Source organism: Bos taurus, chromosome 1, assembly GCF_002263795.3.
Source record: "Bos taurus isolate L1 Dominette 01449 registration number 42190680 breed Hereford chromosome 1, ARS-UCD2.0, whole genome shotgun sequence".
NCBI classification, from domain to species: Eukaryota; Metazoa; Chordata; class Mammalia; order Artiodactyla; family Bovidae; genus Bos; species Bos taurus.
In genome coordinates this window covers 44,444,586-44,466,583 of record NC_037328.1, presented here as the reverse complement: position 1 = coordinate 44,466,583, position 21,998 = coordinate 44,444,586, and the positions used below count along the sequence as shown (strand labels likewise).

Sequence of the window (21,998 nt, the reverse complement as noted above, 5' to 3'; positions counted from 1 at the left end):
AGGATGGAAACTTCATTTTAAATTTGAGGTTTTAAAAGTTTTTATTTTAAAGAGACAAACCTCATGTTTTAATGGAAATAACAATTTGATGAATAGTTTTTTAAAAAATGAGTTTACTTACCTTCTTTTAGATATGATGAAAGACTGTGAGTTAAATCATTGGCCTTGAGGAAGCAGGAGTCTAGAAATATGAGAAGCATACTTTGTAGAGGATTTTGCAAACACACACTCGAAACATTAAATGTGAATGATGTATTCTTGAACAGGTTGTACAACATTAATGAGTTGAGGACTCATTTATTTTAGAGTGTTGTCGAGCATTTAAAACAAAAGCAGCATCAACAATAATACTTTTTACTGCCCATCTTTTTTTTTTTTTTTTTTGAGCTGTGAGTTCAGTTTTATTTGGGACAAAATGAAGATTATAGCCTGGGAGACAGCATTTCAGATAGCTCTGAAAAACTGTTACAAAGAGGTAGGGAGGAAGGTCAGTATACATATAATTTTAGTAAAGGGAGAGTACATGCAATCAAGCACATTTTTTTGCAGAAAATTTCTGCTACTACTAGTCATATGAAGGTTACTGCTAGTCACAAAAAGCATACACTCACCATGAAGGCTTTTCTAGATATGAAAAGATGCAAGAATAGGGCTCATAAAATTGTCTCCTGAAAATAGTCTATCTGAGGACCTGTTCTGCCAGTTTTTCCAGAGCACAGGGTGCCTTATTTCTTTTTTTTTTAATATAAATTTATTTATATTAATTGGGGGGAGGCTAATTACTTTACAATATTGCATTGGTTTTGCCATACATCAACAAGAATCCACCACGGGTGTACACTTGTTCCCCATCCTGAACCCCCCTCTCCCCTCCCTCCCCATACCATCCCTCTGGGTCATCCCAGTGCACCAGCCCCAAGCATCCTGTATCCTGCATGGAACCTGGACTGGTGATTCATTTCACATATGATATTATACACGTTTCAATGCCATTCTCCCAAATCATCCCACCATCACCCTCTCCCACAGAGTCCAAAAGACTGTTCTATACATCAGTGTCTCTTTTACTGTCTCTCATACAGGGTTATCGTTACCATCTTTCTAAATTCCATATATATGCGTTAGTGTTCTGTATTGGTGTTTTTCTTTCTGGCTTACTTCACTCTGTATAATAGGCTCCAGTTTCATCCACCTCTTTAGAACTGATTCAAATGTAATCTTTTTAATGGCTGAGTAATACTCCATTGTGTATATGTACCACAGCTTTCTTATCCATTCATCTGCTGATGGACATTTGGGTTGCTTCCATGTCCTGGCTATTACAAACAGTGCTGCAATGAACACTGGGGTACATGTGTCTCTTTCAATCCTGGTTTCCTTGGTGTGTATGCCCAGCAGTGGGATTGCTGGGTTGTATGGGAGTTCTATCTCCAGTTTTTTAAGGAATCTCCACACTGTTCTCCATAGTGGCTGTACTAGTTTGCATTCCCACCAATGGTGTAAGAGGATTCCCTTTTCTCCACACCCTCTCCAGCATTTATTGCTTGTAGACTTTTGGATCGCAGCCATTCTGACTGGCGTGAAATGGTACCTCATTGTGGTTTTGATTTGCATTTCTCTGATAATGAGTGACCTCAACAAACATTTTTCTCCAAAGAAGACTGCCCATCATTTTTTAGAGTAGTGAAATAGAAGCTTGTTGTACATTCAGTGGACTAATGAAACATTTTTATTTTCAAATCCATGGAAATAGGCAATATACAAAGGTAAAGCTGAAACAGCTAATGGATCTTTGCGGAGATGCCCAAACTCACCAGTCACCATGGACGTGCAAATTACTATAAGATGAGATAACATTTTGCATATACATTAGAATGGCAATTGTTAAAAAGATGTATAATCTACCAAGCATTGCTGAGAAGGTAGGCTGATGGAAATTCTTGGGAACTACAGGTGGAAGTACAAAGTGGTATTGCTATGCTGGATTGTAATAAAATTAAGGTGTACATCATGAAGAAAGCTGAGCGCTGAAGAATTGATGTTTTTGAACTGTGGTGTTGGAGAAGACTCTTGAGACTCCCCTTGGACTGCAAGGAGATCCAACCAGTCCATTCTAAAGGAGATCAGTCCTGGGTGTTCATTGGAAGGACTGATGCTAAAGCTGAAACTCCAATACTTTGGTCACCTCATGCGAAGAGTGGACTCTTGGAAAAGACTCTGATGCTGGGAGGGATTGGGGGCAGGAGGAGAAGGGGACGACGGAGGATGAGATGGCTGGATGGCATCACCGACTCGATGGACATGGGTTTGGGTAAACTCTGGGAGTTGATGATGGACAGGGAGGCCTGGCGTGCTGCAATTCATGGGGTCGCAAAGAGTCGGAGAAGACTGAGTGACTGAACTGAACTGAACTGAACTGAACTGATATCCCTATGAACCCAGGATTACATTCCTGGAATGTAATGGAAAGAAAGAAACATTATGGAAAGAAATTCTCGTGTAGTATATAAAGACACACTCAAAACAGTCATACAAGTATTATTTATAATGCTGGAGAACTAGAAGCAACCTAAACATCCATATAGGAGAAAATGCATGAGCAATAAGTAGTGGTAGATGAAATCACTGGAATACTATGTAGCATTTTAGAAGCAATGAACTACATGTACATAAAGCTATACAGGTATCTTGAAAAAGTGTTCAGGGAGGAAAGAGAATGAGAGGTGCAGCACAACTTCATTTAAATAAATTGTAAAAAGCTTCCACATGCAACAATATGACATATGCATATTAAAAAATGTACAGGAACCCATTAGAATTGATGCCTATGGAGAAAGGAAATTGGAGTGTGGGTGGGGAAGAGCAGGAATAATACATCAAAATACAACATTAACACAACACAGCACAACAACACAATGAAAGACAATGAAACAAACAGCAATAAAACACAGGGGCCTTGATCAACCAACGATGATCATGGTCTAGCAACTCAGTAGTATTATTAACTCTGTAAGATGTATAAAAAAGCATGTTTATCATCCAAATTCTTTATACCAGAAGAAGTCTGTCTATAAATACATCAGAGTGTTAGGGAGTAAACTATTACTGAATTAAATGAGACTTATGTTGTGACCCAGTGCATACAAATTCACAGTATGTGAGTAACTTCAAAGATGCTGCCCTCTATATCCTGTTGTAGAGCCTCTGATGATCTTTAAAAATGTAATCTCCCAAGTCTGGATATGATCAGACTCACCTGCAGAGCATTACAATAGATACAGATTCCTGGAATGGAGTCCCCTTGGCACAGTAAGAATTCCTTGGGGCTGGGCCTGGGAATTTGCTTTTTAAGTTCCTGGGTGATTCATTTGCTTACAGGCATTTAGCACTGATCTGAACTACAATGCAGCTCTCAGGAGGACAGCTGAGTTAGCTCTAAGTGATTCTTGCTTCAAAACTCTAAGTTCCCATGTATATGACATTAACAATGTACAGTGCACAGTATTAATTGAAAAGACAAGTTCCTTCCCTACAGGCACAACTTGCAAACCACAACCAAGTCAGACACTGGGCAAACTAAATAGGAACAATATTTTATTACTTATATCCATATAAGTAATATATGCCCCTTCCTGAGACTGTTCTGATAACTGGTGGCATGTCCCTCCTTCAAATAACAGAGACCTCCTCTCTGTCTCGGCCCTGACAGTGTAGTGATGGGCCTTTTCTCTAAAACTTTCCTATGATGTTTTCGTACACTGTGACTCAGAATGGCCTAATTTCTTAACTAAAAATGAAAACCTGTTCCTTTTGGCTACAACAGTCTTCTTTTAACATATTTTAAATATTTTCCCCTAAGTTAATCATGACCACATATTCTTACCTAACTATATTATTGAACTCTAATGATGATATAATATAAACTCACTATGGAACTCAAGTGACTCCTTAAAGATTTCTTCTGACTTTTGACTCTCTGCAATTCTAACAAAGAACTAGAAGTGGGGAGGGAGGTGGGAGGGGGTTCAGGACTGGGATCACATGTACACCCGTGGCGGATTCATGTTGATGTATGGCAAAACCAATACAATATTGTAAAGTAATTAGCCTCTAATTAAAATAAATAAATTTAAATAAAAAAAAAGAACTAAAAGGGAAAATTGACTATTGAGTCACAGTGAAATCAAACTTCAGTTAAACCTTGAAGAGGCTGTGTTACAGCACCTGGTTCCTGAGATAGAGTAGTCAGGAGGAGCTCTCCTCCTGAGGAGGGGCTGTGCTTAGAAGAGTCATCTCTAATTGCTATTGGGGTTTCTGAGCTCAGTAAGTAGGAAACTTCAGGACTCACTCATGTAGAAATGAGTTCCTTCAATTCTCTACAGGGCATTTCTTTTGGAAAAGGAACAGACAGGGGAACTGGTATCTCCAATCCAGTGTGCATTAAAAAAGAAAATGCACACATCATTTTATAAAAGAATTATAAAAATTCAGGGAATGGACTGTTTTTCAGCTTCTCAAGTCTCTAGAAAGTATAAAGTTGTAATGGAAAAAGGAAATCAAGCCACCTTTGACTTTTTCCAAAAGCGGTGTTAGATATTCCTAGTAGTCTACACATAGATCATCTGAAGCAGTGGTGCCTGACATTGTGTGGTTTGATTTTATGACATCTATTTTCTTCAGTCTCAGAAGAAAAGAGTAATAGATTATGTCATTATTTTGAAATTAATTAAAATTGGTTTTTAAAAGAATTTTCCAATATTTTTAACTTAATTATAAATATTCTAAGGCAGTAGATCTCATATAATAGTATACTTAAGAATCATACGTGGTGAGGTGTCAGCCTTGCTAAAAAATGTAGAATTTTGTTCATATCTTTAGATGGTTTACTTGAGAAAGTCTTGGTTGGAAGCTAAAATACTACCCTAAAAGCACAACAATGACTAGACATCCATGATGAGGGCAACAACAAAACTAAAATGTTATTAAAGCTAAAGTTCTTGTCTATAAAGGATGAGTAAATTAATCACCTATACTTTTAAATGTGTGCTTTATTTTTATTTAACTTCTATCCTCATTAAAGATTCTTATTCATTGAAAAATCTGTACAAAAAAAAAAAAATCTGTCCCCAAAACACACCCAATACCTTTGCAGTGAAAAAACTTACAAATCTATTAGATTGAACAAATCCCATTTAGCATCTTAATGAAGAAATCATCCAACAGTTAAAATGATAAGGTTCAGGAAAGGAGTACTAGTACATGGAAAACACATTCATTAGAGGGAAGAACAACAGGAAGCCTGGCTGTACCTGGTAGGGTTAGTTCTTCTAGTTCAATCACTGAGCGACTGCTGCTGTAATAGTCCTTCATCAGCTTCTGTAGGTCTTCAGGTGTCCCTGGTTTTGGCTCTGATTTTGCAAGAATATCAGTAATTTTCTTCTGACGAGAAAGAAGTAAAAATGGGAAGACAGATTTTTAGAGTGGCATTTGGCTGAGGATAGGTTGATTCCTCTGGCATTTAAACTGTAAATAGGTTCTGGTGATGGCCAAGTGTGAATGGGAGTTCTAATAAATACACTTGAGAAAACTTGAAAGATACTTTTTAGACATAAATACTGCTTTGAAAAGCAGATGATCTAAGAGACTCCTTGGTCTATGATTTCTAGGAGAACTAAAAATTTTGCAGGAGTCTATAATAGGTACTGCTGCTGTTAAGTCGCTTCAGTCGTGTCCAACTCTGTGCGACCCCATAGACAGCAGCCCACCAGGCTCCCCTGTCCCTGGGATTCTCCAGGCATTTTCTGTTAAAAGTCAATAAGTGTTTATTTTATTTTTTTATTCTTTCACTTACTTGTGTTATATACAGAGCTTGCAGTCAATATGATACTATTTCTTTAAAAACTGTTATTGATATTTGCATTATGCCCAGGCATGTGGTCAGTTTCTGTAAATGATCCTTGTGGATTTTTTTTCTTTTTTAGAATTTTTATTTATTTTACTATTTATTTATTTATTTTGGCCATGCTGGGTTTTCATTGCTGCACAGGCTTTCTCTGGTTGTGGCAAGCAGGGGCTACTCTCTAATTGAGGTGTGCTGGCTTCTCATTGTGGTGACTTCTCTTTTTGTGGAGCGTGGGCTAGGGTGCTCGGGCTTCAGTAGTTGCCGCACGTAAGCTGAGTAGTTGCAGCTCCGGGGCTCTGGAGCACAGGCTCAACAGTTGTAGCACACGGGCTTAGTTGCTTTGCAACATGTGAGATCTTCCCAGATCAGGGATCGAACCCATGTCTCCTGTACTGCCAGGTGGATTCTTTAATCACTGAGCCACCTTAGGCTTCCCTCATGGCTCAGATGGTAAGGAATTTGGCTGCAATGCAGGAGACCTGGGTTTGATCCCTGGGTTGAGAAGATCCCCTGGAGAAGGGAATGGCTACCCACTTCAGTATTCTTGCCTGGAGAATTCCATGGACAGAGGAGTCCAGTGGGCTATAGTGCATTGGGTCGCAAATAGTCAGACACGACTGAGCCACACGACTTTCACCAAGGAAGCCCTAAAAGTCGGTAAATCTTGCTTATGGAAACCCCTTTCTAAGCTTCATACGATCTGTATTCCTGGGAGAGTAGAATTTGAGAATTTCTTGTGTAACCTGGATCTTAAGGCACTGAGTTTCAGTTTGGATTTCTGGGATTAAAGTAAGAGCTGCAGGAGTAATCTCAGCAAAGAAGTACACTGAAAAAGGGCACTTAAGACCCTCAATGCTCAAGTCTTGGGAGAGACATCTCGAATTGGCCCCATGAAAAGCAGAACAGGAAATGCTCTACAACATCTATTTTGATTTGGATTTACTTGTGTAGCATATACTCAATGCCTGCAATGTACTAGGAACATAAATTGTTCATTTAACTTTCATCATGAACTTCCCTTCTTATATCTTTCTAATATTTCACCAAAACTTCAGAAAGGTCCTTCCTTGTCTCCTACACCACCTTTTCCCCACTCCGTCCATACTATGTTCCTTTTCATACCGCTGCCAAGAACAAAGTTCTGTCAAATGAATCAACTTTACCAAAAAAAAAAAAAAAATGTCATCAGTGGGCACATTTCAGCATGACCTCAGCCAAGGCTAAACTATCTAGCTAGAGTTCTGACCTTGAGCCCCAAGAATGTAACACTCTTAAGGCCATTACTGTACAAACTATCAAAGAGAAGTTAAGGTCATTTCTTTAAGGACTTGCCAAACCTCAGCCAATTTGGCATCTCCCATCTTCCTATTTGGCCATATGCAGGCAAGGAAAACATAGGCACACACACTCTCAGTCTTCTAAAAGCTTGCTGGTAAGTAATTGGTTTGAGTCCATTTTCTTTCCTCTAATCCCAATCATATTTCCTCTGCTGACCAAAGCAGTAGACCCTTCTTGGCAGGGAGAGAATTACACTGCTGTTTTCACAACAGTGGTAGAAGGTCAAAGCTAACCACACTTTCTTCATAAGAAAGTCTGTATAGGAGCAACCGAGTTTCCCATATGTTCACAGGCAATCTGAAAATGCAAGGGGAGTCTTTTGCTTTAAATTATGGTTCAAACTTAGAGTCAGAAATGCCTTATACTTACACTACTTTCATCTGCTTAATCTTTTCTTATTAATACTCTAAGATATAAGATTTTTTAAAAAATGAAATGGTTAAGAAAAGAAGGTTGGTAAATTTCTTTTCTTGGATAAATCCAGAGGGGCCAGAGGGCAGGACAGCTCTGGGCCCCTTCTAAAATTAGAAACCCATGTCTGACTTCTAACCACAGTGAAAACACAGGGTAACAAAGATGCCTGGTAATCCACAAGGCTGAAATAGGAATTCTAAGAATTTATTTTTAGCTCCAGCAGAAACACTTATTACTAGTGACCTTAAGAGAGTCACCAAAGCTCAGTGAGTTTTACAACTTTTGAATCTCTAAAGTGGGGATTACAATAACTGCCTCATCAAAGTACACAATATAACAATGTGATGGAAACCACGCAGGGCCACATCACTGTAAAAAATAATATTACCTTTTTCCTCTTCCTGGTCTTGGTGGCATCTTCATTTGTTTCCTTTGGTTGTATCAAGAAACATTCTTTAGGCTAAAAAGAAACGCAAATGAGAAAACTTTCATCTTAGTGTGATGAGCCATTCCCTGGTGGCTCAGCTGGTAAAGAATCTGCCTGCAGTGTGGGAGACCTGCATTTGATCCCTGGGTGAGGAAGATCCCCCAGAGAAGGGAACAGTTATCCACTCCAGTATTCTGGCCTGGATTTCTGGAGAATTCCATGGACTGTATAGTACATGGAGTCCAAAGAGTCAGACAGGACTGAGCAACTTTCACTTCACTTAGCATGATGAGGTTGTCAACTAACGGTATGAATCCCAAATTACCTATTGTCATGCATGTATTCTTCAGAATATCTTGGTAATACGGACAAAGAAATGTTGCAACATCCACTGTAGGCTATTATGCAGGGGCTGGCTGAGAGAATTTGTAAAAGTGAGAAACTGCAGATGACCTAAGACAGGACCTATGGACAAAGGTCAAAATGTGTGAGTGAGTGAATATATGTTTTGAGGTGGTGGTACAGGGTATTAAAAGTGGAAGACAGTGGCCAGGTTTGTAAAATATAGGCAGAAAGAAATATGGTTAAAATTAAGATATAGTAAAAATAAAAGTCTTTGACTAGCATGACTGGTGTGGTCTACTAACTAGCAATGTGTGAGACTGTATTTCCAAGTCACTGACATCATTTTGTTATCCATTCCTTTCCTCTTCTCAATAGGCACAGAAAATCTGAAGTAGGATATATTTACTTACATTTTTATAAAACCAGCTGCACCGAATGCCTTATCTACAGTGACTACAAAATGAATGTTTCTGCTAATGGTCTGACAAAAGTCTCAGCACCATGGCATCCTGAGTAATTGATTTTGCCTGTAGCCTTGACCCCTGGAGTACCCTATACAGTTTAGTGCTATTTTTATCCTAAGGGTTCTTTTTTTAAGCGTAGAAAAACAGGAAATTTGGGCTAAGACTTTGATTTATAAAACGGAATGCTTCAAATTCCATATTTATTAATCATAAGCAGTTGTATAAAATGTTTCCTGTGTTGGATCTTTTATGCAACATTTTCAAACCAGTTGCCAAGTAAGATATAAAATGTAAGTGAAAACTTATTCTGAGTTTTTTCTTCATTGAGTTTCCATTCCAACTAGAGAGTACTCAGTTTTAGCTGGTAAACTACTAACTAAACCAATCTTGTCTCCACTGGTTCTGTTTAAAATGAGTACAGATGAAGCTTTCTATTAAAGTTTGCAGACAGTCTGAAGATTAAGAATGCCTATGGCCTGAAGCCAGAGAAATAAAACGCTATATAATTTCTTCAAGGCATGGGGCCAGGACCAGCAGTTTCTAGACTCTATTTCAGTGGTAGAGAAGTAGATTCAAGTGGGAATCTTGAAATCTCAGCTGCTTCTTAGTTAAAACAAAAACCCTGCAAAGTACAAATGCATCATAGCTAAAGAAAGAAAGATATTATGATCTCGCTTATTTAGAAAGTTAAACTGTCTTGTAGATGCAGATACACTCTAATCTGATGCCAATTAGAACCGGGGCCATGGCCGCTAATATGTCACAGAAGCTGCCAGACAGTCCTAAGAGTCCAGTTACAGATCAGGTCCAGATCAGGTCAATGTCGGCTTATGCTCCTATGGCAAAGCCTGCATACAATTAGTAGATCCCTAGATGCCTCAAGGCATACTGCAGTATCTTGTCACCAGTAGCAAGGTTTTGGGGAAGCAAATGTAGAATCTATTTCATTTCCCTATTTAGCAAATGGAGGTGCTCTCCGAGTGTATGTTCAATGTGTGGAGTTGTATTCATGTTAGGTTTACAAAGCTAATTAAACACAACAGAAATTAAATGTGGAAATGAGTTCAGTTATAAGGACATGGATTCTCCAATTCCAGAAGGAAAAAAAAAAAATCAACAATTCTGAATCATGCAAAGGGAAAAAAAAAAAACAGGCTTGACAATTGCTTTTGTCAAGATTCTGTATATTAGGTTCAAACTCTTACGTCATCTTAAAGGACATACAGTATGATATTTATGTTCTGGGAGCAGTCACTTTAGCTGGCTGCAGCAGGATGCTAAGGAAGATGCGAGTTTATGGATCAATTTCCATAAAAGTAAGATGACTTTATGAAGAAACACAAATCCCTCAGTACTGAAATTTCTTAACCTTTGCTAACTGCCTTACAAATGCTGATGTTTACCCTCAGAGAGACGAGGTAAGAAGATGAGGAAGCACCACAGCCGGCCAGTTAACCATTTATAGAATCAATTCCAAGAGTGTCTGTCTTTGGCAGGTAATAAGTTATGTCATTTCTAAATGCAGTGATTTTTAATATATGTACCTGGAGTATTAAGTTAAAGATTTAGAAGAATCACATTTGCCCCAAAACATTTAACAGGAAAACTTATTAAGCATTTAGAAAAGCAATTAATTGGGGGTATGTTTTCAATTACTTAAAGTGTCAAAAATTATATTCTTTAAGAAGGAGGCTTCTGGTTTTAACCATGGCAAATCATTTGCAAAACACTAAAATGAAAATAAAGGAAACTGAAAAGATATAAATCTGTAAGGACCAAGAAACCAGAAGAGAGGACAACCGTAGTGGAGAGATTTCAACAATTTTTTGAAAAATGGAAAGTGGCTGAAACTGGATGGATGCTATTTAGCAGAGGGAGAGAGACAGCTAGGACCTGGGTTTCTAGAGAGCTGGCAGCTAGCAATACGTGTGTCTGTTTCACCTACTTGGCCCTGAAAAGGTTGAGTAGTGGGTGGTACAGGGTACTACCGAGGGGAAAGGGCTTGAAATAAAAAGAGACTGGATGAAAGTTTACATTTAAAATGATTTGCCTCCTTCCTACTCCCATCTGGCTCTATCTTCTGTCCAGGCAGCCAAGCAATTATCCTATTACTGCTTCCTCTCATCTTGCTCTTCCTGACAGAAGACTAGAGATTTATGCTCTGGAGAGAATAAGAAGACCAAGAAGTCTAGCACAGGGGAGACAGGGCAGAGACTGAGACTCATCTCCTTTTCTTGTCCCTCTTTCAGGATGTCTCAAGCCAAGTTACACAGTACAGGCAGGAGACTACTGAATTCTTCTCTGGAAAAATAACATAACCTAAGACAAATGCCACAAGAGAGTGACTTTGGGGGTTCCATAGTAAAAGTCCTGCTTTCTTATCATATCACCCTACCAAGAGCTCTACTAATTGACAAGTCCCATTTTTGCACAAAAGTTTTCCATCAACTTTTTAGCATATCTCTCTTCAATATGACTAGACAGCTAAAGTTAATTAGACATCTAAGGAAAGTCTCTAACATGAGAGCAAATAAACAAAAAGAAGAAAGAACCCCAAGGAAACAAATTACAATTACAATACTATTCTTAGAAGTACAATTACAAACAAAATGATTACAAATTATTCAAAACAATTATAATTAGTATTCACAGAGAGATGAGGGAAGAATTTCCAGCTATGAAACAAAAACAGGATGCTATACACAAGGGAAAAAAATCAGAAAAAAACATTAAAACAAATAAGAAAGTTGGAATAAAAATATAGGAGGAAGGCTTGAAGAAAAGTAGAAAAATCTTCCAGAAAGATGAAAAATAATAAGAAAAAAGTAGTAACAAAATTAGAGAGTCAGCTTAAGAGAGTCAACATGACAATAAAAGGTATTATAGAAAGTAAGAATCATATAAAACAGTAGGAAAGAAGTGATTAAAAAATAAGAAAAACTTTCCATAACTAAAAGAAACTTTCTAGAACATGAAACTCCAAATTCAAAGTCCATTAAGTATACAGTACAATGGATAAGAAAAATATCCCCACTAAGGAAAATTACTATGAAATTTCAGAACATCATGGACAAACAAAAGACTCTAAGAACTTCAAAAGAAAAACAGTAACATAAATAATAAAAAGGTCAAAGAAAATAATAGTGTCAGACCTTGCAACAACAGTAATGAAAGCCAGAACTCAGTGGGACAAAGCTTTCAAAAGTATGGGGAAAATTTATTTGCAAATTATAGATTTTTTTATACCCAGAAAAACTATCAGTCAAGTTAAAAGGAAAATGTTTAGATTTCAGTAAACATTCTCAGATATTTAAGGTCTCAAAAAATTTACTTCCTACTTGTGGATACTAAATGCTCTATTCCAGCACTGCTACTGCTAAGTCACTTCAGTCGTGTCCGACTCTGTGCGACCCCATAGACGGCAGCCCATCAGGCTCCCCCATCCCTGGGATTCTCCAGGCAAGAACACTGGAGTGGGTTGCCATTTCCTTCTCCAATGCATGAAAGTTAAAAGTGAAAGTGAAATTGCTCAGTCGTGTCCGACTCTTAGCGACCCCAAGGACTGCAGCCTCTTCCATCCGTGGGATTTTCCAGGCAAGAGTACTGGAGTGGGGTGCCATTGCCTTCTCCATTCCAGCACAATAAAGGGCTAAATTAAGGAAGAGGATGATATAGGATTCAGTGAATAGGGAAACCAATCCAGAAGACAACTGAGGGAATAGCAAAGAGAAGTCTCAGTTGCTCTGCAAGTCTAGAAAATAACCAATTCCAAATGGAAAAAAAAAAAAGTGTGGAGATGCGTAGGAAAGAACAATAACTGTTCTAGTTGAGCATATGGAAAATATTATTTATGGGCATGTGGAAGAGATGTTGTAACATATGGGAGCAATTAACAATAGGAACACAGCAAGTCTGGCAAATGAAGAAATGAGGTAATTATTAATGCCATGAAAATAAACAATTGTATAATAAAGTAGAGATGATTATAGCTTCTCTTTTTCTCGGCATTGAACAGTATTTCCATGGTCATAATAATGAAAGAGTGACAACTGTTCTAACCAAAATGTAATATTGTGTTGGCAGAGGAGGTAGCAGTTGGAGAGGGAATAGGGCATAGATGACAGGATTTTGTCCTTGTATGCCACCTCAGGAAGATAATGTCAAAAATTGGGAAATCAAGAAACTGCAATATAAAATATAAGGTAGCAAATAAGAAAAACAGCTAAAGACTGAGAGTGGTTGCCACTAAGGAAAGACTTAGATAAGAGAAGGGAAGAAGACTGCTGTTTTTCCACTAAAAACCTTTAATCTTCGTCGTCGTCGACGTGAAGTTGCTCAGTTGTGTCCAACTCTTTTCGACCCCATGGACTGTAGCCTACCAGGCTCCTCACTCCATGGCATTCTCCAGGCAAGAGTACTTGAGTGGGTTGCCATTTCCTTCTCCAGGGGATCCTTCCCAATCCAGGGATCGAACCTGGGTCTCCTGCATTCCAGGCAGATGTTTTAACCTCTGAGCCACCAGGGAAGTGGCCAAAAAACCTTTAACAGTGTTTGATTATTGCTTTGGTAAAAAGATAAAATTTAAATTGTCATTTTATAACAAAAACAAGCATGTTCACTGTAAAAATTAAGACAACTTAGGGATCTCCTTCATGGTCCAGGATTAGGAATCCGCCTGCCAATGTGGGGGACATGGGTTCAATCCCTGGTCCGGGAAGATTCCACATGTCGTGGGGCAACTAAGCCTGTGTGTCATGAGTGAGCCCTCAGCTCTAGAGACTGTGCCCCACAACAACAGAAGCCACTTCGATGAGAAGCCCACACACCTTGTCTAGAGAAAGCCTATGCGCAGCAATGAAGACCCAGCACACCCAAAAATAAAATAAATGAGTAAATAAATAAAATAGTTAAAAAACAAGCAACTTAGAACTGCTTATTTGGTTTGGTCAAACGTTATTCAATATACACTCACCAAAATGTTTAAATAAAAAGATTGATAACTCCAAAAGTTGATAAGAGAATAAGGCAAGTAAAACTAATACACTGACAGTGGAAGTGGAAAAATGGAACACTCATTTTTGAAAAAAGTCTAGCAGTTTGTGCAAAACTAAATATGATCCAGCAGTTCTATTCCTATGTGTTTACTCAAGAGAAATAAAGATTTATGTTAACAAAAAGGCTTGTATATGAATGTTGATTTCAGATTTATTCATAATAGACCCTAACAAGAAATAGTCACAGGCATCCATTAATAGAAGAATGGATAATAAACTGTGACACATTCATATAATTGAATATTATTTAGTGTTATGAACTGAACTGTGACCCCCATAATTTATATGCTGAAGCCCTAATCCCTAATGTGACCATATTTGGAGATAGGGCCTTTAAAGAGGCAATTAAAGATAAAGAGATCATAAAGATGAAGTCATAATCCAGCAGGACTTGTGTCTTTGTAGGAGGAGGAAAAGACACCAGGAATGTACATACACAGAGAAAGACCACGTGAGGACACAGTGAAAAGGCAGCCATTTACAAGCCAAAGAGAAAAGCATCAGGAGAAACCACGCCTGTCAATACCTTGATCATGGACTTCCATCTTCCAAAATTGTGAGAAATAAAATTCTGTTGTTTACACCACTCAGGCACTTTGTTATGACAGCACTACAGACTAATCCACTCAGCAAAACAAGAAAGAAAGAGAAAACAAAGAAAGACCACTATCATCAACACAGATGAGCCTGAATAATATTATGCTGAATAAAAGACATCTAGAGCCAAAGAGTGTACCCTGTATGATTTAATTTGTGTGAAATTCTAGAAAAAGGAAAACTAATTTTGGGGGGAAAACATCAGAATAATGGTTGCCTCAGGGGCAAGCAGTTTTGAAGAGGACATTCAACACTTCTCTATTTTTTTTGTATGTTAACTTTACTTTAAAAGGGAAGAAAAGAACTTTAAAATTTTTATTTATTTATAAATATTTTAATACTATTTTATTAAATATTAAAATATATTTCAATATTTATTTTAAAATAAATATTGAACTTTAAAAAATAATATGCATGCTGAAGCATCTGAGCGGATTGTACTGATTTTGAAAATTTGAAATGTATCAAAAATAAGGTGATAGATGGATGGTATCTGAGCACCCTGTTCAAAACTTTTGGACAGAGACACAATCACATAAGAAATCTTTAAAGGGAATTCCCTGGCCGTTCAGTGGTAAGGACTCTGTACTTTAACTTCTGAGGGCCCAGGTTTGATACCTGGTCAAGGAACTAGGGGAGAAGGAAATGGCAACCCACTCTAGTACTCTTGCCTGGAAAAATCCCATGGACGGAGGAGCCTGGTAGGCCACAGTCCATGGGGTCATGAAGAGTTGGACACGACTGAACGACTTCACTTTCACTTTTCACTTTCATGCATTGGAGAAGGAAATGGTAACCCACTCCAGTATTCTTGCCTGGAGAATCCCAGGGACAGGGGAGCCTGGTGGGCTGCCGTCTATGGGGTCGCACAGAGCTGGACGTGACTAAAGTGACTTAGCAGCAGCAGCAGCAAGGAACTAGGATCCCACAAGCTCCACGTTGCAGCCAAATTAACAAACAAACAAAAGTCTTTAAAGATATTAAAGGTGTGCCTTGGTGATTCTCTAAAACACAAGTCTAGGAAGCTTAAGGGGTCTTGTCCAATAATTGTCTCAGCTGAGGCCCAAGGTACAGAAGGCTTTATCTGAGTCTCTTTCTGTTTTGTAAGTTCATTTGTTTCATTTCTTTTTAGATTCCACGTATAAGGGATGCCATACGGTATTTCTCCTTCTCCGTCTGACTTATTTCACTCAGTATGACACTCTCTAGGTCTATTCATGTTACGGCAAATGACATTATTTCATTCTTTTTAATGGCAGAGTAATATTCCATTGCATAGCACGTGGAACTCTACTCAATGTTATGTGCCAGCCTGGATGGGAGTTGGGTTTAGGGGGGAATGGACACATGTGTATGTATGGTTGGGTCCCTTTGCTGTTCACCTGAAATTACAAACATTGTTAATTGGCTATATCCCAATACAAAATGGGCCTCCGTTGTGGCTCAGCTGATAAAGAATCTGCCTGTAATGTGGGAGACCTGGGGTCGATCCCTGGGTTGGGAAGATCCCCTGGAGAAGGGAAAGGCTACCCACTCCAGTATTCTGGCCTAGAGAATTCCATGGACTGTACAGTCCATGGGGTCACAAAGAGCTGGACATGACTGAGTGAATTTCACTTCACTTTGATACAAAATAAAATGGTTAAAGTTTCAAAAAAAAAAAGATGGTTTATCTGGAAAAGATTTGTGGGTGTGACTTTTGCCTAATAGAGTAAATCCCCAGAAGCATCATAGGAAACCCACAAAATTCCTAAAGGAGTTATATATTCAGAAACTGAGAGGATCAGAGATGAACCCTCAGATTTCTATTGTCAAGAAGCAAGCTGAAAGAGCTGCTTAGTTGCAAATACATGTTACCTTTCTTTTTTTTTTTTAAAGAGAGGATGACTCAAAGGACAGAACAAGAACCCAAAGAGCAGAGTCAAGAACCATAAGACCTTGAGCCTTAAGACTTAATTAAGAAACTCCCAACACTTGCTGAATGTTGTGGATGAATGACTCTTTGTTCCTCTGGTTTGAATAGAAATGTCTATAAAGTCATCCAGTGTTTGTCTCACTGCTTGGTGATGGATATATAGAGGTTAGATAACTTGTCTCTTTAGTTACACAGGTTGAGAAGAAATATACTCAAAGAACTATACTTAAGGGACTAAATCCAAGGAACCTCAACTGCATGTGGACTTGATCTATACAATGAAATTCTGGGCACCGAACTCATGCTGTAATGGCATGAGATTTTTGCAGCCTTGGGAGGGGTGAATATATTCTGCATATGTAGTAGTAGTAGTGTTAGTCGCTCAGTCGTGTCCGACTCTTTCCAACCCCATGGACTGCAGTCCACCAGGCTCCTCTGTCCATGGGATTCTCCAAGCAAGAATACTGGAGTGGGTTGCCATGCCCTCCTCCAGGGGATCTTCCCGACCCAGGGATTGAACCCAGATCTCCTGCAATGCAGGCAAATTCTTTACCAGTTGAGCTGAGCTGAGCTACGGGGAAGAACCATTCTGTATATGGGAGGGATGTAAATCACTAGGGGTCAGAGGACAGACTGTACCCAGACCCCAGGATAGTTAGCAGTGAACATTGTATCCTGGTATTCATCCCCTTCTCTTAAATGTGGATCGGATTTACTGATCTACTTCTAATAGCATATGGAGGAAGTGATGTGATGTCAGTTCTGAGTGAGTCTGAGATTAGTTCTGGTTTCAGTTTTGAATGATCTTGATCACTCCCTCATGGGTCATGTGGCCTGGAGAAAGCCAGGGGCAATGTTGTGAGGCAGCCCTAAGGGAAGGCTCACTTGATGAGGAAGTTCAGTTCAGTTCGGTCACTCAGTCGTGTCCAACTCTTTGTGACCCCATGGACTGCAGCACACCAGGACTCCCTGTCTATCACCAATTCCCAGAGTTTACCCAAACTCATGTCCATTGAGTTGGTGATGCCATCCAACCATTATCATCCTCTGTCATCCCCTTCTCCTGCCTTCAATCTTTTCCAGCATCAGGGTCTTTTCCAATGAGTCAGGTCTTCGCATCAGGTGGCCAAAGTATTGGAGTTTTGGCTTCAACATCAGTCCTTCCAATGAACACTCAGGACTGATCTCCTTTAGGATGGACTGGTTGGATCTCCTTGCAAAAAAGGGACAAAAAAATGCCAAGGGATTCTCAAGAGTCTTCTTCAGCGCCACAGTTTAAAAGCATCAATTCTTCAGTGCTCAGCTTTCTTTATAGTCCAACTCTCACATCCATACATGACTACTGTGAAAAACCATAGCTGTGACTAGACAGACCTTTGTTGGCAAAGTAATGTCTCTGCTTTTTAATATGCTGTCTAGGTTGGTCATAACTTTCTTTTTAAGGAGTAAGGGTCTTTTAATTTCATGGCTGCAGTCACCATCTGCATTGATTTTGGAGCCCCAAAAAATAAAGTCTGACACTGTTTCCACTGTTTCCCCATCTATTTCCCATGAAGTGATGGGACTCGATGCCATGATCTTAGTTTTCTGAATGTTGAGCTTTAAGCCAACTTTTTCACTCTCCACTTTCACTTTCATCAAGAGGCTCTTTAGTTCTTCACTTTCTGCCATAAGGGTGGTGTCATCTGCATATCTGAGGTTATTGATATTTCTCCCAGCAATCTTGATTCCAGCTTGTGCTTCATCCAGCCTAGCTTTTCTCATGATGTACTCTGCATATAAGTTAAATAAGCAGGGTGACAATATACAGCCTTGATGTACTCCTTTCCCGATTTGGAACCAGTCTGTTGTTCCATGTCCAGTTCTAACTGTTGCTTCCTGACCTGCATGCATACAGGCTTCTCAAGGGGCAGGTCAGGTGGTCTGGTATTCCCATCTCTTTCAGAATTTTCCACAGTTAATTGTGATCCACACACTCAAAGGCTTTGGCATAGTCAATAAAGCAAAAATAGATGTTTTTCTGGAGCTCTCTTACTTTTTTCGATGATCCAGTGGATATTGGCAATTTGATCTCTGGTTCCTCTGCCATTTCAAAACCAGCTTGAACATCTGGAAGTTCACAATTCACGTATTGCTGAAGCCTGGCTTGGAGAATTTTGAGCATTATTTTGCTAGGGTGTGAGATGAGTACAATTGTGCAGTAGTTTGAACATTCTTTGGCATTGCCTTTCTTTGGGATTGGAATGAAAACGGACCTTTTCCAGTCCTGTGGCCACTGCTGAGTTTTCCAAATTTGTTGGCATGTTGAGTGCAGCACTTTCACAGCATCATCTTGTAGAATCTGAAATAGCTCAACTGGAATTCCATCACCTCCACTAGCTTTGTTCATAGTGATGCTTCCTAAGGCCCAATTAACTCACATTCTAGGATGTCTGGCTCTAGGTGACTGATCATGCCATTGTTGTTATCTGGGTCATGAAGATCTTTTTTGTATAGTTCTTCTGTGTATTCTTGCCACCTTTTCTTAATATCTTCTGCTTCTTTTAGGTCCACCCCTGGAGAAGGAAATGGCAACCCACACCAGTACTCTTGCCTGGAAAATTCCATGGACAGAGGAGCCTTGTAGGCTACAGTCCATGGGGTCACAAACAGTCAGACATGACTGAGCAACTTCACTCTCTCTGTTAGGTCCATATTATTTCTGTCCTTAATTGAGCCCATCTTTGCATGAAATGTTCCCTTGGTATCTCTAATTTTCTTGAAGAGATCTCTAGTCTTTCCCATTCTATTGTTTTCCTCTATTTCTTTGCATTGATCACTGAGAGAGGCTTTATTATCTCTCTTTCTATTCTTTGGAACTCTGCATTCAAATGGGTATATCTTTCCTTTTCTCCTTTGCTTTTTGCTTCTCTTCTTTTCACAGCTATTTGTAAGCCCTCCTCAGACAGCCATTTTGCTTTTTTGCATTTCTTTTTCTTGGGGATGGTCTTGATTCCTGTCTCCTGTGCAATGTCACGAACCTCTGTCCATAGTTCATCAGGCACTCTATCAGATCTAGTCCCTTAAATCTATTTCTCACTTCTACTGTATAATCGTTAGGGATTTGATTTAGGTCATACCTAAATGGTCTAGTGGTTTTCCCTACTTTCTTTAAGTCTGAATATGGCAATAAGGAGTTCATGATCTGAGCCAGTCAGCTCCTGGTCTTGTTTTTGCTGATTGTATAGAGCTTCTCCATCTTTGGCTGCAAAGAATATAATCAAGCTGATTTTGGTGTTGACCATCTGGTGATGTCCATGTGTAGAGTCATCTCTTGTGTTGTTGGAAGAGGGTGTTTGCTATGACCAGTGCGTTCTTTTGGCAGACTTCTATTAGCCTTTGCCCTGTTTCATTCTGTACTCCAAGGCCAAGTTTGCCTGTTACTCCAGGTGTTTCTTGACTTCCTACATTTGCATTGCAGCCCCCTATAATGAAAAGGACATCTTCTTTGGGTGTTAGTTCTAAAAGGTCTTGTAGGTATTCATAGAACCATTCAACTTCAGCTTTTTCAGCACCTCTGGTTGGGGCATAGACTTGGATTACTGTGATTCTGTCGTTTTTGAGATTGCATCCAAGTACTGCATTTCAGACTTTTTTGTTGACTATGATGGCTACTCCATTTCCTCTAAGGGATTCTTGCCCACAGTAGTAGATATAATGGTCATCTGAGTTAAATTCACCCATTCCAGTCCATTTTAGTTCACGGATTCCTAAAATGTTGACATTCACTCTTGCCATCTCCTGTTTGACCACTTTCAATTTGCCTTGATTCAGGGACCTAACATTCCAGGTTCCTATGCAATATTGCTCTTTATAGCATCGGACCTTGCTTCCATCACCAGTCACATCCATACCTGGGTGTTGGTTTTGCTTTGGCTCCATCTCTTCATTCTTTCTGGAGTTATTTCTCCACTTATCTCCAGTATGATACTGGGCACCTACTGACCCGGGGAGTTTATCTTTCAGTGTCCTATCTTTTTGCCTTTTCATACTGTTCATGGGGTTCTCAAGGCAAGAATACTGAAGTGGTTTGCCAGTGGTCCAGTGGACCACATTTTGTCAGAATTCTCCACCATGACCCGTCCGTCTTGGGTGGCCCTACACGGCATGGCTCATAGTTTCATTGAGTTAGACAAGGCTGTGGTCCATGTGATCAGATTGGTTAGTTTTCTGTGATTGTGGTTTTTAGTCTGTCTGCCCTCTGATGGAGAATGAGGAAGTGAGGCCTGCCAACAGCCACCTGAATGAGTTTTGAGGAGGATTCTTCACAATGGAGCCACTAACCTTCAGCTTATAACCTGACTGACGACTGATGAGATATAGGTAACAGAGGCTGAGATAAGGAATCTTTTCTCTTTTAAGCTACTAACTTTGGAGGTAATTTGTTATGCAACAAGAAAGAGAGAGAGAATTGAGACACCATATGGAAAGGAAGAAGGTAAATCAGAGAGTAGACAGGACACAGTCCTCTTTTTTCTTCATCAAGAATAATACTGAAGTTAAAGAGCAGGAGAGATACGAAATGATCACTGTGAAAATAATTAGTAAAAATATGCTGCAGTGAGAAAGGTAAGTAAGAGGGGAAAGTGATAAGTACTCTTGCTGAAGATTCTTTTATGATCCAAGGAGATAAACAAAAAGCTAGTTCAAGAAAAAAGAAGTTCAGTGTGGTCTCTGAGGGGGAGAGGATGGGTCATGGAACCATTAAAAGGCTACTGACATCATGGAGGCATCAATGAAAAGTCACGAAATCCCTCATAAGGGATTATATTCTGGGAACCATAATTACAAAGTCACTAGGGTTGGCTCTGAAATGACTGATGTTGAGGAGGAAAGAGGGTGATGCAATCTCTAGAAGTAGGGGAGTTCATGATTTATTTTGGAAGCAGTATTTGGAAAAAAAAAAAAGAACTCTTGGCAAATCTTTATACTCACATTATTAAGGAGGCCAAGGATGATTATTCAGATGTAAAATGGTTGCTAGAGATGATGTAGTTGTAAGGGTAAAAAACTGTTATAAAGTTATAAATCTGCTGCTTCAAAAACTGGACAGATGGGAGATGTAGACTCAGGAAGAGAAATGCAGGCCCAGCTATGGCAAAGGAGGGAACACTATCCAACTGGACACATACTCTCGCCTGGTGATATTAAAGTCTAAATGCACATTACAGCTAGCAGAAGAAGGCCAGGCAGCTACTACCCAAGTTTAAAAAAAAACAAAACAAACAAAAAACCTTAAAGAACAGCAAACAACTAAGCAAATTTGAAAAAAAAATTCAAAACTTAAATATAGCAAAAAATAATTTCTTTTATTTTTCTTTTTTATCCAGGAAAAAAAATGTATAATTACTGTTAGAAAACAAATACTTGGTTATATGCGCCAAACGAATCACGCGCCTATGGCTGTGCTAGGTTACCACAGTGGACACAAACGAAATGCTGGTTCCTAAGGTGCTTACGGACTAGTTGGAGACTCAACCTTTATGTGCATAAACAGCTCGAG

The 21,998-nt window shown here is 39.2% G+C and overlaps 1 protein-coding gene across 3 annotated transcripts in view; it reads right to left on the bottom strand.

Moving 5' to 3' along the window:
• The window catches only part of CMSS1 (cms1 ribosomal small subunit homolog), a 395,379-nt gene that overhangs the window by 14,750 nt on the left and 358,631 nt on the right, over positions 1 to 21,998 (bottom strand). For all 3 annotated transcript variants that reach the window (XM_005201216.5, NM_001038215.2, XM_059886727.1), the window contains 3 exon segments: positions 8,043 to 8,114; positions 5,310 to 5,439; positions 122 to 181 (listed from right to left, as the gene is read on the bottom strand). In XM_005201216.5, the coding sequence (XP_005201273.2) occupies positions 122 to 181; positions 5,310 to 5,439; positions 8,043 to 8,114 (262 nt within the window).